Genomic DNA, 18292 nt, shown 5'->3' with positions numbered 1-18292 from the left:
TCATCATTTTTTAGTATAGCCTATTGTGCTGTGCAGGCCATTTACGTGCGTTCTTTCGCATTACTAAAAAGAATTCATTGCTTTGTTTTTGTTACTGGCATACATCATCAATATCGGAGAAATTTTCAAGTTTTTGTGGACTTCTATGCTATTGTTTACATGTATGTGTGTAGTATACCAGAGAAGTCTGACTCTGAGACTTGTGAGGTTAAGTTGACACTCAAGCAGGTAATACATTTTCAGGTATAAAATGTGAGATGATAAAAGATAATATTGAATTAATTATACATCATTTGCTTATATTGCATGTACTACTGTATGATGTATGTAACAGAAAAATATAACTGTTGAACATTTCTTTCTAGTTGTTAGCAAGTTATCTTTAGGATATGTAATGTTTCTGAAGGGTTGCCACAAAACCACCCATAGGTCTTGTCTGCTCTCTAGATGGCAACCGTACAAAGACCAAAATGATAATACTGTGACCCTTGATTTGGTTATGTAATGCAGGATGTCAAAGTCTGATTTGATATGTAAAAATTTGCTGAAGCTTTTGTCAAATGTTTGGTTGCTCACTGCTCAGTGGTTACAGCCTGTACATTGGAAATGGCATGTAATGGATGACCCTTTGGACATAACTCAATGTGTAAATTACATTACTATCATCTGCAACATGGCCACATCTGATTCTCACCACAGGATTATGTTAATGTGATTTGGATTGACAATCCTTGTTGCTTATGTAATATCCCTACAGCGCTTCTTGCCAGTGTTATCTTAAGGGTATGCATGATTTACGAGCCCCTTTCAGGTGAAACAATAGAGCCGTGCGCGCCATGTGGTGTAACTCTGTGACTACATGTACTAGTATGTAGGACAGTCTACTCACAGTACAAGATGATTTTTTGATGTTTCATTGAGAAGTGACGAAAATTTTGTTCCCCCTTGAAGAATTTTCTGCAAATACCTGCTTTGTTACACTGCGATTGTTATTGTTGCAAACCTGTTTTTTTTTAATGCCAGGGATTGTTGGTACTGATAAAGGAAGTCCCAGGACAAAGCCAAAGTCAACAGGTATCCACATTAAAGAGAGCCAGTTCTAGAGGCCAGGGGTTTACCACTAGACTGGTGTCAAGCAACTGACATACCTCTGATACTAGCCATTGTTTTAATGACTGTCTGATTCATATGAATAAGTATAGTCAAACATACATTTAAATCCCAATGATTGGCATATCGATTTCTTGATAATACAGATACTGTAGCACTACAAAATTATCTCCAAACCTCATGCCACCAGATTTCTGTACATTCATTCTCATTAAGCAAATAGAGTTGAGGACCATTTCCGAGGATTTACTACGTACAATGTATGTTTGTTAATGTTTATACTTTTTATAGTCAGTTTAAAGTCGGCATATCAGAAGCACTGATCAGAGTCAGATAAGTCCAGGCTGAGTGTGTTTACAGAACAATGATTTATTATGTTGTAATGCATGTGAAACAAAAGGTGCTATAGGCATGTTGACAATTTACACTGCCTTGTACTAATATATTATATTTGTGGTTGAAAGAGATAAGAACAATTTTAGATTGCTTTCTTCAGAAAGCCCTTTTTAAGCAAATTCTGAAAGCATGTTCAGCACATATGTTAAGACTTTGACATTTGGAACTTAAGTTATTGGTCACTTTGATCAAGAAGCCAAGTGGATCATGACTGAATATAGACAGACTCTATATGAACACACCTGAACAAATTTGGTCCCCAAACTAGGTTAACTATATAGGTTTATGATTGTACATTGAATGTAAGTAGACACAGAAATGTGTCTGACCCACAGGACTGCACCATATTGATGCTTTTTAAAACTACTACATACCTGGTTCTGAAAGTTCTTGAATAATTTTCCTCATTGTTGGACAAGCACTAACTAGATTTTAGTGGTAACAGCTATCAATACTACAAAGACTGTTCACCATCAAAAGCTTAGATGAAGATTCTATTCCTGAATTTGGAAAATACACTTTGACTTTAGTTATTTTGATGAGCAGGAGGTCCCTTGTTGTTACAGTGACTGGTTTTGGCTGAGGTCCATGGCAATTATTTTGAAGTAATTCACAGGAATGATAACAAGGACCTTCCGGTATTTGCTGGAATTACAATGACACAGCATGACCAAGGGAGATAGCATATTTGTGCAGAGGGAACAGGGAAGCTAAGAAGGATGATGTGATGATTGCTAAGGTTTTGGCTTATCTTATTGTTATCGTATGAATTTGAATAGCTTTAAACAATGTCTAGAGCTAGAAGTTCAAGGGTTAGGTGTAACAAGTCGATCGGTGTAATATAGCCAGCTGCCGCCGCGCCGCGTGCCTGCGGAGCTGGTGTGTTACGCCGAAAGGCGGTTATACCAGCTATACAGATACAGATACAGAATTCAACTTCAGTGAAACATTTTTATTGAATATTATTTTAACTACCTGTGAGTCTTTCTAGAAGTGAATAAAAAAATAATTGAGATAAGTACGAGGTCCTAGTGCTGTTGCCTTTTTTGCTGTAAAATCTGATAATAAATGATATGATTATCATGGAACTTATTTGTATTATTACATAACAGCTATTTTCCCTGCTTTATAGTACCTGTATTATATATGGTAACAATGGTAAAGATAGATAAAGAAAAGCATACAAGCATGGCATTTCAAAGGAAGAGATGTGTAGTGCTAGCATTCTGTAGCTATGGAAACAGAATAACAAAAGTTCTTTTGTTTTTCCAGGTGAAGCTCTAAATCTACCCACATACTAGGAGCTAAACCCATGTGTCAACATGGAACTGTGAAAGACAGCACTGGTTCAATCTAAAGGATTCCAAGCTTACAATATGCCAGAGTTTCCCGGAAACAAGGATCGCTCGTATTTAACGATGGATGGTGCGCCGACGAGGAACGGGCGGATCCCGCGCTCGCCGCCTCTCCATCAGCACAGTCAGATGAGCCTCATCTCAGACTCCAGCACTCCGGGGGAACGCACGCCCATCAAGAAGGCCTCCATGACGTCATCGGAGGCTGTGGTACGGCGGCGCTGGCCACGGTTCGTCAGCAAGGACGGGATCTGCAACTACAGGAACCACCACGTTCCCCTGCACAAGAGAAGGTACATTCGGGACTTTTTCACCACCCTGGTGGACCTGAGGTGGAGGTACACGTTCCTCTCCTTCTCTGCTGCATTCGTCTTGAGCTGGTTCTTATTTGGAATCGTGTGGTACATTGTAAGCTTAGTGCATGGAGACTTTGCCCATGAAGTTGGCGACCCTGACTTCCAACCATGTGTTAGCGAGATGAGGGACTTCACATCCTCCTTTCTCTTCTCACTGGAGACACAGACAACAATCGGCTATGGTTCTCGCCACGCCCGAGACAACTGTGGCTTTGGTGCCTTCCTCGTAGCTTTTCAGTCCGTCGTGGGACTCATCATCGACACATTGATGATTGGCGTCTTCCTCACAAAGCTTGCCAGGCCAAAGAAACGTGCGCACACTCTGCTCTTTAGCGAGCAAGCTTGTATCGCTAACCGGGATGGTAAACTCTCGCTCATGTTCCGTGTTGCTGACATTCGTAAGAGTCACATCGTAGAAGCTCATGTCCGCGTCTTTGTGGTCCGACACCACAGAAAAACAATAGAAGGTGAGGAACTGTATTTGAACTTCGAAGATGTCAATGTTGGGTTCGACAAAGGTACGGACCGTGTCTTTCTCATCACTCCAGTTACAGTTGTTCACGAAATTGATAAGGAAAGTCCGTTCTATGATGTCTCCGAAGACAGCCTGGCAAAGGAAGACTTTGAAGTAGTTGTGCTGTTTGAGGGTATCTTAGAAAGTAGCAGCTACACGCTTCAGGCCAGGACCTCCTACCTGGCAGACGAGGTTCTGTGGGGTTATCACTTCGACAACATGGTGTCCTGCTCAGAGTACGGTTACGAGGTGGACTACAAAAAGTTTAACAAGACACACCCGGTCCCCACCCACGAGTACAGTGCACGCATCATTGATGCACACCGATCGTCCCTGTCCCTAGACAGAGACGTGGACAACAACAGGCAGTGTAAGACCAACATAGACAGGACGGTGGATGAAGATGATGACAGAGGAATGGACCCTAAAAGACTGTCCATGGCGCTGGCATATGAAAATGAGGTGCACACAATGGTCTGCAGCAATGACGAGTGGGGACAAGGTGATCATGTCACAGCTAAGAATGGACAAAAGGTGACCTGCACGAAGCTGTGATGAAGGCAACACAAGTGAAGGTAGGCTGTCTCTTAATTCTACATACACATGTATCTGTGCAAGTATGGTTCTGTGACCATGAGTATATAAATTGTATGCTCTAAGAGTTTATATTCAGTGTTCCAATTTTTTAATAAGCCCAGTAGGAGACAATAAAGAATATGTACATTGGCAATGGATTCAGAAAAAAGCTATCCATGCCACTTCCTAGGAACCTATATCATAGTATTATGATTGTTTATTTTATCCGACACATTGGAATGGCTTCTACATGTACACTTACACTTCTGTATGTCCTTAATGTGAGCACTTTGGAAAATGGCTGCATCTACATGCACATCACACATACTCAGAAAACAGGATTTGTTCCATTGTCATACTACACCTTACTTCCTCCTGGGCTTAGAAGTCACAGGTGGTCTACTGAAAGCAAACGTTACTGGTCTTAACTTTTCCCAACCTTTGGAATTTACAGATTGTAAGTTATACCCTGCAGCGTACAATTACTTTACTGCCTGAACTGTTCAAACAGTTCACAGGGCGAGACACGTGCAATGTTCAACTGTAAGTGTAAGGACATTCCTAATATAGCTGCAAGGAACAGTACCTATCAGTCATTGAAATTGGATGGCAAGCCATCATGTACATTGTAGACCTTTGTACCATTTCATGGCTATGGCAATTCTCTTAAAGGTGAAGGTAAGATTTGCATGGTGGCTGTTCTGTACAATGTCAACACACAGTATCTTGACATCAATGTCGCCTGTGGACAAGGGCTGGTCATAAATACCTGAATACCTCAGATAATAGCAACAAATCACTTCTCACAGTACCAGAGGTGCTATTCTTCAAGGTTAAAGAGAAAACACTTCAATTCAAATGTTGTAGAATTGCCTAAACATTACACTTTTTTGAAGGACAGGATGTACAGAGAAATGTGATATCAGGTACAAGCAGTCTCGAGTTGCAAGAAACAGTTAACAGCATTGTCCTGTATTCCCAGAATTCAGGAATTCATCCATAGAATGCACCTATCCTTTTTATTGTCTAAACCTTTCTGAGGAAAAGGTAGTACAAAGAAGTAGAAGTTAGACATCCAGGTAATACGATTGTCAGAATCAGAAAACCAAGCAAGGTGTAAGCAGTCACAAGTTACTTGAAATGTAGGTAAGGATATTGTTTGGACAGGTGACTAACTGAAGGATAAAATACAGCACAGACAAAGAAGCTAATGAAGCAGAAAGAAGCTAATGTCAGAATGTCACTGACCAAACTTTTAAAAACTTTGACATCGTGATAGGAAGTGTGCCCGTGGCATGTTGATCCAGTAGAGTCAATAGGTAAAACATCTACCAGGTAAACCATAAGCCATATGCCAAGGACAGCATGTAAACTTGTCGTTGCTGGTTTATGCAAGTTTACGACTTTTTGTTTTATTAGGGACTCATCAAAAATTGATAAGGAGATACTGAAAAAAATTAGAAATTCATGGTTAACAGCCTGTTTTGATAATTTTGTATAAATATGTATACGTTTTGTAGTCAATAGTAGAGGGACACTGAGTAGATATGGATACAGTTGTGTATATTAAATTAAATCAAGAAATTATTTTTTGAGAATAAATTTTGTAATTTTGAGCAATGCAAGACACACCACACTAGCTATTTTGCGCCACCATTGCTTCTTGCTGCCAGTCGTGAAGCCTACTTCTAATTAGCCCCATCTCCTGAACTATTGAATATGATTTGTTTATTCATGCCACTGTTCATTCTTTTTTATTCTTCAATGTTGCTGGAGTCTAATGAACAAAGATTGATACATTCCGACAAGGCCAGGTAACACTGCTCTGCTGCACAGAAAGACGTTGTGTACAGTGGCTGTTTGTTGTTCTGCTAGAACTAAATCTGCTTCACTGACTGGACTTCCACCGTACAGTGACACTTTCAGGACAAGTCAACCAGGTGACAGTCTCCCCTGGTGTGTGGCCGAGTCTATAACGGCAATTCTTCCTGCTATCTTCAATATTCCATGAAAGATATGCTTGACAGCTTCTCTATCATGTCATATTGCAAAACAAGTTTGTTCTTGTAATGGTTATACAAGCCTAAAGAGAGTACAAGTCAAATTGGAATGCGACCTTCAATCAAAGTTCCTGCTGTGTCAAATGTGTGTGCGTAGTGACATGGGTCCATTCGTTTTGTACATCTGCTTTGTTAGGACGTAGGTAAAGGTAGACACTGGCTATAGAAGAGGGGAGGACAGAGTTGCAAGGCATGTTTACCTTTGGTAAGGTTAGCAGACAAGGCATGTTTGCCAAGACTATGGGAGCCAGATTTCTCCTTGTTGAACATCCAACCATACTGTGTAAAGTCATGCATTCCAACAAAACAGCAATGTATGAAAATATATGAAAATATCAGACAAATATGAAAATATATGAAAACATCAGACAAAGGCTATGAAGTTCCTAATTGTTTATAGTAGTTCCTGAAGAAATTTTCTATGAGGTAATGACTTGTCCTCCCATCCTTTCCAAGAAGCTGCACACTCAAGTTATGTTACTGTTTATGGAAAATTACCCATGTCTATGTAATGCCAATAGAAATTTTAGATTGCTGCTATGTCCCATGGGATACTGCCAATCATGAAATTCAAAAGGTCAACAGACTGATTTGATTATGGTAGTAAATAATGAAATGGGTAGAACAGTGTTCTGGCCTGTGTTTTTGTCTTTCAATCATTGAACGGAATATTTCATGTCATGACAGACAAAAATTTCTCAATCCACCATCTTTGATGGACATAGATCAGTATGTAAAGATATGGAAAGAGATGTCAATAGACTAAGTTTAGTCTCCCAGCAAATTTTGCCCCTCAAATGCAGGAAATATAATTTCAGAGGGTCAAGAATTAACAATTTTCCCAGGGGAGCACCCCCCACCATTGTCACATAGAGGGGTGGGGGGCTTCAGCAGTGTGCAATACATTGTATGATTGATATTTGTTACATCAAACAAAATTTAGATGAAAGAAAAAAAATCAGGTTGCCTAGAACACGGGGGTAGAATGGAACTGGCTGCACCTGGCAGTGGTCCAAAATTACAGTATTCAAGCTAATTCTGGGGGAAACTGTTTCCAATCAATTGTCCAGGTGGAAATTTGTAACATTTTATCACTGCAGGACTTCCTAGACATTCATCCATCCCTTCATCATTATTATATCATCCACCCTAAAGAAGTCAAAATGTTACGATTTTACATCATAAAATCTACTTGGAGTTAACTGGTACAGCAGTATTTCTGACTGCTCGTTATCTTACAATCAGTCAGAAGAACTTTAGGAGATGTAGAGCAGTTACATTTATCCAACATGCTTTATGACTTTCACTGCTAAGGCCTGGCTGAATATTGTATTTTACTGGTAGATTCCAAACAGTAAAACTTATTGTGTGTCTATTATGTCCTATGATGGCAAAATTCCCATTAATCAAGAGCGTGGAAATGGCGTCAGGCACTGCTATAATAAGAGTAAAGATAAAGGTTATCAGTTGAAGGATTACAGACCTCAGTGTTGAAAAACTGCCGTTGATGATAACATAAAGCAGGCATCTGGTGTACAACTGTGTGAAACATGATGGGAACAGGGTCAGATGGATGATCACTTGCCTCAAATAGACATAAAGACATAATGTCTCCTTTGAAATGGATAGAAATATAGAAATTTACCCTACCAAAATATTAAATGATTAATTTATTACATATAGAAATAATTATAACAGAATTATGGTTTTGAACCATCATCAGCATTTGACAGCAAATAAGTGTAAAAGCTTCTATACTGTATCTTAGGGGTAACCTCTACAAGCGGTACAATGATGGGCAGTCAAGGTCTAGTAGTGAGCAATCCCATTTCTGTACCAGAAGGTAGGGCAAATATGTGTAGGTTATGATTCCGGCCTATTTCCTCCTGTTATCATACTACTGGCAATGGCATAGACACCACAGTCCTAACAGGGTATGTTGAGACAGGCAGGAGATGCCCAAGACAGCACAGTGATGGAAAGTGAAGATGTCCAGAATTGAAGGAAAAAAGATACCGTGAATCCTTGCACAGAAGACCAGAATGGAGAGCTGCCAAACTTTCCTACATGTTATTGTTAAACAAAATGAAGGTTGAGCTATGGCTCTTGTTTAAAACTAAAAGTATCTTTTTTCAACGTCCTTTTCTCTTCCATGAATGAGCCCTAACCCGTTGTTGACTTTTGCATGATTTATATGTACCTGTAGTCAGGTAATGTGATCCACAGGCCTGGCAAACCTCATCAGCATGTACAGGTAATTTCCCTCACCTGTGTGTTCACAGCCTGGGCCTGCTACAGCTTCCATAGGCAAACACAGCAGGGGAAACACAAACACTACTCCAAGTGTTATATGACTGCTTATGAGGTTTATTCTACTCTTGAACTTTGACAACTTCGTACAACCTGATCTTATATTCATTCATTTGTTCTGTCATATTTCCTATTTGCATATATGTCAGCATGATCAAAATGGCACCTGATCATATTACATGTCTGACATTCAGTCTGGAATATGATTACTCCTGGCATATCTACATATCATAATTTGGCATTTCACAACTGCAGACTGCTACATAATTTAGCAGTTAAAATGTCGGCAGATATGGCATGGAGCCAACTTTATGGACTGTTAAACACTGCTAGGCAGCATTTAATATTGTGGGAATAAATCATGGCAAATGTGCTGATTGCACCACCCTCTAATGTTGCCAAAGGATAAGATGGAAACATTATCCATAGTGTACTATGCTGGAATGTTAGTCCTCATCTGTCTTATATGTAGTGTTATGTACAAATGTATGTTTTGTGCAGTGCGTTCAGTAAATGTGCTGTGTTTTATGCATGAGGCTTTAACGTATATAGTGACGCCAAAGTATGATTCATTGAATATGTTGATTGGACTGTTTTGTACGTTTAAAGTAGATTTGATCACACATTCTTGACAATAAAATGTGGGATAAATTTAGCAGCTTTTTTTTTCTTGCACAACACAAGTGGAAGACATATTGTTTAGTATAAAGCAGCAGAAGTGACGTCAGTGCGTCATTCTACAGTTTTGATGACGAGGTTATGCTTTGACATCTAGATGAATAAGTAAGCCTCTAGCTTTTCAAAACATTTTGTACTGTAACTGACAGCTTATCGATGATTGTAAGTCCCTCTGGCCCCAGGAAATGCCTGGTACTTGGAAAAAATAAGATAACAGCATGTGTGAAAGGGACCATGTGGAAAGGTTTGCATAATATATGTCATTGTATTCAATGATTCATGACAGACAAGAAATGAAACACGAGAACAGGTTGCTTGTAGGAGACAATAGTGTGGGAAAGTCTGTAAAGAACATAAAACTCAACAGCTGTGACCTCCAACAGTTCATGTAATATTACTGTTTTCTTGCTACTGGTAGAGCTCTTTTAACTTTTCTGTTTTTCTCTCTCTCCAACATCAGTGAGTGTAGCTTTCTTTCTTTCTTCCTTTATGTCTTTGTTTAGTGTTCCCTCCGTTTGTATAAATTTCACATTTGACTTTTATCTCACTTCTGTCAGAAGACTCAGGGCATACCAATAATTATTGGCATGGAAAGGAAACTTTGTAAATTATTTGATACGGACACATCTTGTGGTTGAAACCATTCATCTGTAAGTGATATAAACTGTACACGTAGTACTATGAAATGTTAGACAAGTATCCTCTTGCCTTTCGTGCACCAATCACTCATAGCTGTTACTGCAAGAGATGGGATTTCCAATCTCATGAGTGGGACAGTTTAGTTCTGTTGTTGGCCTGTCATCTTTCAGGTCATGGAAGAAGACAGATGACTCAATCCCTCTTGTTATCCTACATTATAAGTAATTCCCTTATGGGATAGTTCCTGAAATGAACAGATGACAGGATGGAACAGAGGTAAAACTGCTGGCAGCCAACTTGTGGAGACATGTAACATATAAGAGATAGGGGAATTCTTTTTACACAACCAAAGAGTCTCACCTCGCTGACGTTTCGGTGTCTGTCAGACACCTTCTTCACAGCTTCTGACTGGAGTACTGCATCTCGCCGCTATATGTAGCCGATGTAGGTGGCGCTTTTGGTTGTGAGATGAGACTCTTTGGTTGTGTAAAAAGAATTCCCCTATCTCTTAAGTTTTACCAACCTGATGAAACTATTTTCGGATGTAACATATAATTTGTAGTTTCAAACATGAGATTGAATTCAGATTTATCATGGATATGGAACAGGTGTAGGTATGTACATTATTTTGTATATGTGTGTTAACTGGAAAGCAGACTAATTCAGCTGCTGCTGATGATGAAGATGATGTAGGTATCACAAAATTTATAAGAAGAGCCAGGGCCAATGTTTATTTCAGTGGGTTGTGAATCCCTAGCAGTTAAAATGTATGGGAAAATGCAAGACGTTCTAGCAGTACCAAGAAAGTCCAGTCTCTTGACTCTCTTCTTGCTGGATATCAGACCAACAGCAACCGTTCTATTCATAAAGACTTAGTGTTAACATCAGGCATAGGACCTCTATTGAAGATTTCTGTGAGGTTTGCAGATGAAACATCTATAACCTAATTGGTCATGCAGGCTGTGTAGTGTCTGGTCATTACTGTACAGCTGGTATCATCTATAGATATATCGGGTTGATATTGAGATAGCATTGAACCATCATGGACTAAGCAAGATAGAATAGACCAAATAAGTTCTGACATATCTGTCCCTTGATGTCTGTCATTATGAGGAGGTATTTTAGAATAGGCAGTTTGTTATCTTTGCCTGGTGAAGTTTTTTGCTAATTGCTCCATCATGCATCATTTCAAACATCAGTGTTCCCTTGGCTGGAGCTTTTTGATAGCTTTGGCACTGAACATGATGGCCGCAGGATAAGATCTAATCTTATTTTGCTGAGGAAGATATTCCAAGTAATACTAGACAGCACACAGAAAATGCACCCCCACAGCGTTGCATGGAAGCAACCTTCTTCATGTGATATTCATAATCATATAATCTATTTTGATATAAAAGTGTTGTGTGAGCACGGATGTGGAGTGGCAAGTTGTGCTTTGACTAATGTCCTACTGAGGCTGACACATGAAGTGAATTGAGGTGGCCATGTACTCTTGTGGAATGTGGGACAAATATTTCTTAATTACCTTCGCCAAGAAGGTTATGTTTTCAGGGGCGTTCGTGTATGTGTGTGTTTGTGTGTGTGTGTGTCTGTCTGTAAACACGATAACTTGAGAAGGCCTTGATGGATTGTCTTGATACTTGGTAGGTGGGTAGGTCTTGATGAGACCTCAAAATGATTAGATTTTGGACCCCCTAGCGGCTTATTATGGTACTGCAGCTGAACTTCCGGTTTTGATATCTCATGATCTAGACATGCTATGGTATTGAAATTTAGATGGTAGGTAGCTCTTGTGCTGGGAAAGAAGTGACGTGAGTTTAGGCCCCCTAGCGGCTTGCTCTGGAACTGCAGGGATAAATTGTTGAAAATATTCAAAAGGGGATAACTCAAGAACCGGTTGACGGATCGTCGTGATTTTTGGTATGTAGGTAGCTTACGTGATGCTTAATATAATTATGTGACAATTATGCAAAAATGGATGTAATTTGCATAATTTATGGGGAAATTCTATAAATCAGCTGCATTCCATGATAGGACAATTGAAGCTTGTGACATTGGTAATTGACAACGAGAGAAACACAGGAAGATATTGATTATGTTAAAAAGAACTTAATTTGCATAATTAATGAGAAAATTTTATAATTATGTAATGATAACTGCCTGGAATTTCATACTTGTGGTATTTGAAAGTTAAATTGAGGTGAACATCATTAAACATAATTTATTGAAATCAGGACACCTCATTTGCATAATTTATTAGGAAATGCTAGAATGCATTCTTTGTTAATATACATGTAAGACTTTTTGTCTTTTGGTTGAGATTATGATAAAACAATATAATTCATGAAAATTAGGTTCCTATTTCTTAAATCAGGGGGGAATAATCTAATCTAAACTTTGTCAGTCATAAAGATTAACATCATTTGGCGAAGGTATGAGATCGGGGAACTCTAGTTTACTCTGTGATGGACGCTCAATCACTTACCTCAACATGTACCATCTCCCTGACTTCTTAGTTCAGCAAAGTTAATTTTACCAGAGGAGGGGCCAGTCAGTAGATAAGTGGCATCATCCTTTAATCAAATGACAGATGGTCAGCTGACAAGCTCATGGATTTTAGCATGTCTTCTAAATTAGCACATTGTAATCTAATCATAGAGAAACTAGGGCTCCCTGTTTGCAAATGTTGCCCTGATTTGTAGTGACACAACTGATTACTTAAGAAATGAAGTTCTTGCAGTTTTTCTTACTAGAAAGTGATTGATAAAATAATTGACCACGGAAGTAGGATTGGTGCTAACAGTAGATGGAAGGGATTTATCTAGCCTTCAATCAATTATATGGACCCCTTTTTTAACCAAAGACTGACAGATTATTGTAGCCTTCCTTGACATTTCTATACAGTTAATCGATGGTGTCAATAAAGGTTTTTGTGCTTCTTGAAACTGCTGAGTGTTGGGACAGCCTCTTTACAGAGCCCTCTATCAAGCTATGGTGGTATTGCAGTTCTAGTTTTCTATACCAGCTCGGGAGTGCCTCCTTTGGGATTAATCCAGTACTGCTGAAGAGGGACCCTACCAAAACAGTTGAAAGGATGTTGCCTATAGTGTTTTACCAAGTAACTTCCTTTCTTGCCATAACTTGGATAAAATTAGTACATACATGTATAGTAAGAATAGCAATGAATATGTACATGTAGTCGAGAACTGAATGATATTGTGTCTGAGTTGGAAAATGACACTGGGTCTAAAAACTATCATGTTTAAAAATATGATTTTCATGTGAAGTATTCTATGTATATGTACTTTTTCTTTTGTCAAGAAAATTTTTACTTACTTTTTACTCAGTTTATTCTAATCTTCTTGTTTATTTGACTAGAAGAGTGTTTGTAGCTTACAGCCTTGAATATCAATGAGTTAGGGAGATTGCCTCAGTCACCACAAAGTGACACACACTCACAGATATCACCGGGCTTGATTAGGAGGTCAGAAACACAGTAATGTGATGGTGACTTGATTCTTAGTTTTCCAGGGTGGACTGGATCTAAATAACCTCCTTGAATGGATTTTTTTTCAACTTTTGTTCTTTTGTTGTGTAAGTTAGAATGGTGCCATGATGAACTATGGTATCTGTATAGCCAGTATAGCCGGTGTAACCACCCTTCGGCGTAACACACCAGCTTTGTGGTGAATGGAAGTTTCCTACCAAGAAATAAACCTGATGAAATATAACTTTATAAGAGGTAACAAAACGATCAGACCTGAGGCTGAAATCACACAAGATTGATCACCTGCTGGTAGTAACCAGACACATAACAAAGGATACAGATGAGGAATTGCTGATCTCTGATTGGTTGAGCCTGTCACAGGATGAAGTCATAGAAAGGCAGTCTGACCATAAGGTGAACATAACTGTTCCATGAACAACATTCACCTTCCTTCAACATTCTTCACCATGAAGTCATGACAAGACTCCGGACATTATGATGTCATCCATAACACAAAAACAAATATTTCCAGCGGTGGATAGTGTTGTATTTTGGGGTGAGGACAAGGTTTAATGCTACCAACAGGTGCAGCCTGGGAAGTGGCTATATCCATGTCAGAGTGAGGAGATCAGTTGCACCAGTTTTACAAATACTAGCTACATATGCCAAACATGTCACCCATCATTTGGGTGGAAGTCGCTGATAGGGTGGTTCTTGTTGCACTATTCTAATGAAAACTTGAAAACAGATGATATTCACACTGCTGTACCATATTCACAACCCTACAGAAGTCATTCCCAATTACACATGCTTCTTTAATGATAGCAACACTGTAGATGTCACAAGTATACCAAATAGGGACAAAACATTAACGAGGGATCATTAGCAGAATGTGATTCATCACTTGATACCATGAATGTATCATAAAGAGACAGTTCCAGTTTCATCCCGGCATTTGTAGCTCCCAAACAGAGTGTGTCCAAACATGGCCTACACTACAAGCCATAGTAAAAGGCAAGTGATGTCAGTCCATCAGCATGTATGATACCCTACACCTCAGCCATCATCCATGGATATATGGAGATTTCCACTCAGTGTTTACACTAGGGCTGAAGGTCAGGAATGTGCAGAAAAATTAGCTGCTGAGGATTGCCTGGACTTTCAATAACTCAACCTGGACAAATCAAAGACTTGCATGTAGGAACATTTAGTCAGTCATTTAGTACAATTTATTTTAGTGTATGCTACTCCAGAAGTTACGGAAATGGTGAACAAGTTTGTGAAACAATTAGGATATTTTATTACAGAACAATGATGTTATGTGTAGAGTTGAAAATCATATAACATGAGAATATATTCCCCAGATAAGTGTTGCTGTTTGTATGCTGCCAGTACCTTTCCAAGTTACATTTATAGGAAAGCTTTGATTTTGTATGACCTCAAGTGACCTTTATCCCTGTATACGTACCAGAAGAGTTAAATCACCTCAAGTCATCTGATAGTATATCTGCAATATCAAAGATCCCTGATTTTAGCAACATACTATTGGATCAACAAAAATAACAAGAAAGTTTAATACAGATTGATTGCTAATCAATGTACAAACATACCACTTGTCCCCAAAGGAACTTAGGTCCCTGGAGATGATAAGTAATGATGATACACTTTAAATTATGTACTACATGAAGTTTGTTGGAGGCCACACTCTGACATTTCACCATGCAGCAGGGGAGTGTGGTGTCCTACACAAAGTTGTACATCTGTCATTTCTTAAACCATTCATAAGTCCTGTCCCTTGGCAGCTGAGCAGACACACTGGTGTGTGTGACTTATGGCTGTGTTGTGGTAGGAAAAGGAACTCCTCAGAGGGACAGGAATAGCAAGGATAACTGGTACTGCTGAGGGAAGGCAGCCAGTTTGTATGTAGGTTTACAATGTATTTACAAATTTGGTGTTTCAAAGACTGTGACTGGGGGTTATCAGTGAAGGCATGTCTGCAGGTTACTTACAACTACAAGTTATTGGGATAATTTCCTGACTGATGAATATGTCAGAAAACTATTTCAAAGTTTTAAAAAGTATTATGAAGGCACTTTTCCTTCCAACAGTGGTACTTGCATTAATTGATCACAGTTAAAAGTTTGTGTGAAGAATGTTTTCATTGAATATTAAGTTTTTTAGATTGCCATATCCTATGTTTTGTCCTAAAAGGCCTACGTGTGGTGTAAACAGTTGTTTGTATGTGCACCTGGCCATGCCCACCTGTCACAACAAGTCAACAAGCACCTGTTGTGCTAAGGACATGACAGTTGGTTTTGCATTGTCTGATCCTCCTAGATCTATAACTAGTGTTATCATTATGTATGTACAGCCTAGTTTAGGATGATTCCTATTCCAGTGAGGTCCCATCCTGGCAGGCTGGATGATGTAGATGGTAAGACTGACATGATGAATGCAGTCCAGCTGTGTTGCAGTGCCAAACTAGGCCACCCCACACATCTGTCCATGCCAACTCATGTCATCCCATTCATGGTGTCCGCTTTCAGGGAGAGTTATGTCCAGTCCTGACTTGGCAAAGCAGCTTCTGTTTACATTCAGGAGAACCAGTTTCAATACTGCCCTGCCATGAATACCAATGGAAGCGTTTGGGTCAACAATATTTTATGTGGTCACACAGATGGAAAAAGATTTTGTTCCAGGTGGTTTGGAAGTTGGGAAATTCTATTTGTGTTGACAATTTTGCTGTCATAAAGTATTACACTATTCCTAGATTCAAATATAATCATTGCTGGCCGATAGCAAACAGTGGGGATTGGGGAATAAAGTATTATTTAAAACCACCAGGTTTTGTTATCAGAGATGAGTCATGTACCATGTAGTTGTCAGTTTGATGTATGAGGAAGTTGTCTCAACACACCTGAGAATTTGCCATGAAACATTCCCCATCAATTCAGGTGGGCGTAATCAGGATCAAGTATCTCCTTGTAAGCAAATATCTTTGATTGTCACGTTTTGATGTCTCTACTACAAATCTTCTTTCTATATAAACCTACTTCTCTAACTAAGGCTGAAGCACGTTCAGCTTGTTGAAGCATTAGAGTCATCACTGACAATGACTGGTTTTAAAGAATGTATAACTGGTGCACATGAAAGTTATACAGGTAGACCTATGACCTCCTTTTTCTGTTCTCAAATAGTAGTGAAGAAAAATTTGATTTCTTCAAAGAAAATCCTTTACTTTCAGTCAGCAAACTGTATATATCCACAACCTGGAGTGCAGGTACATGAATGTTTGTTGATTATGATTTAACCAAAGTGGTCTCCAGGTATTCTGGCCAAAGTGACTGATGAGGAGGAATTGTCTGTTACCTGTAAGGTGTGACAATTATGACACCTTCTGATGTCCCCCTATATCTGTCTATGTAACCCATACTTACTTAAAAATTTCACACTTCACCCTTTTACATTGTGGAATGTTGATGACAGAGTTTGCTGATTGATGAATTCTACAACTTTTGTATGGCCTTTAAAGTTAATGGTTTTCTATGTTGTTATACTGGGACTTAATATCTTTCATTGGTGTGTCCTTTTTTCATGCTGAATCAGGACTTTCTGTCTGAGCTGTCAGGTTTATCACATTTGTACTGATTAGTTCATTTTTGATCAAGTTTATTGGAGAGTGTTTTATGACATCTTTGTCCTGAGTGAATACTCATCAGTACATGCCATGAATTCCCCACTTAATTAGCCAGTCTGTTATTGTCACTTGACACAAAAGTTGCGGGGACTGGTGAAGATCCCCACACCTGAGTCCATAAGATGATGATGACAAACGACGTTCTCCTGTCAGGACTTCCACACTTTACTCCCCTGCTGGAGGTAATGGCTGTATAATGGGCACTTCCAAACAACTCTCTGTCCCATCCCACCCATCTCCCACAATAGCCTGGCCCGCCTTCTCTCCTAATCAGTCACTTTACAGCCACCTCTAATTCACAGGTGTGCCCCGAGCGTCTTTACCTGCAGCACACCTTTACACCTGCGAGCACAGGGAAGAATGGTCACCGTGGCGACTGATTAAGGGCTGTGTGAGCCCACGGGGCCAGGGTGGTCGAACCTGTCAGGAGGCATGAACATAAAACTGGGAATAAACTACCTGTTAGGACTGTCACCTGGCGAGGTGCTTTGTGGTCTTGACCACTTGGGGACTAGTGTTGAACAGGTGGGTGCCCAAGGCCCCCTACACCTGTGGACCTTGGCAGCAAAGGTCACCCCGCATCACTTCATGATGGACAGGAGGGGGCAGTTCCCACCAAAAATCTTATTTGGAACTAATTGGACAGCCTTGATTTCATTTAGGCCTGGGTGATTGTGTTTCAAGTATACCTTCCAAGGTCAGAGCCACTGCAATATGTCCATCAGGGTAGTCTGAGGGGGAGGGGCACTCTGTCCTGATGGAACCCACAGAAGTCATCATATATTGTGTTTGAGAAGATGGTACCCATCAAATATCTACAGTATAGACAGGAGGTTTCATGAAGTACACTGATCATCTGGTGATCAACATGTACAAAATATTGATTTATGTCTATGTGTCGGTCATTTATTCAAAACAGTTAAGACATGCTAAACTAGATTGGAGTAGAACAGCATCCCTGAAATCTTGGAGTTTTGACAGGCAGGTACCATAGTTCACACAAACTTTCCTTCTGGTCACAAGGACAATGTAAAAACCAGATGTGCACTCCTCCCTGCAGTCTCTGTGACTTCCTGCCACCCAGGTATGACTTCCCAGCTCTGAGGTACGGACT

At 39.6% G+C, this 18292-nt stretch overlaps 1 protein-coding gene across 2 annotated transcripts in view; it reads left to right on the top strand.

The window, feature by feature from the left end:
* The window catches only part of LOC109486171 (ATP-sensitive inward rectifier potassium channel 12-like), a 49374-nt gene that overhangs the window by 17255 nt on the left and 13827 nt on the right, over positions 1-18292 (top strand). For both annotated transcript variants that reach the window (XM_019789890.1, XM_019789881.1), the window contains exon 2: positions 2779-4306. In XM_019789890.1, coding sequence (XP_019645449.1) covers positions 2883-4286 — 1404 coding nt within the window. In that variant the 5' untranslated portion in view covers positions 2779-2882 and the 3' untranslated portion in view covers positions 4287-4306. The remainder of the gene's footprint in view (positions 1-2778; positions 4307-18292) is intronic.

The sequence above is a fragment of the Branchiostoma belcheri genome, unplaced genomic scaffold (assembly GCF_001625305.1).
Source record: "Branchiostoma belcheri isolate BF01 breed outbred unplaced genomic scaffold, Haploidv18h27 scaffold11, whole genome shotgun sequence".
Taxonomy (NCBI): Eukaryota; Metazoa; Chordata; class Leptocardii; order Amphioxiformes; family Branchiostomatidae; genus Branchiostoma; species Branchiostoma belcheri.
This window is presented reverse-complemented; position numbering and strand designations above follow the sequence as displayed.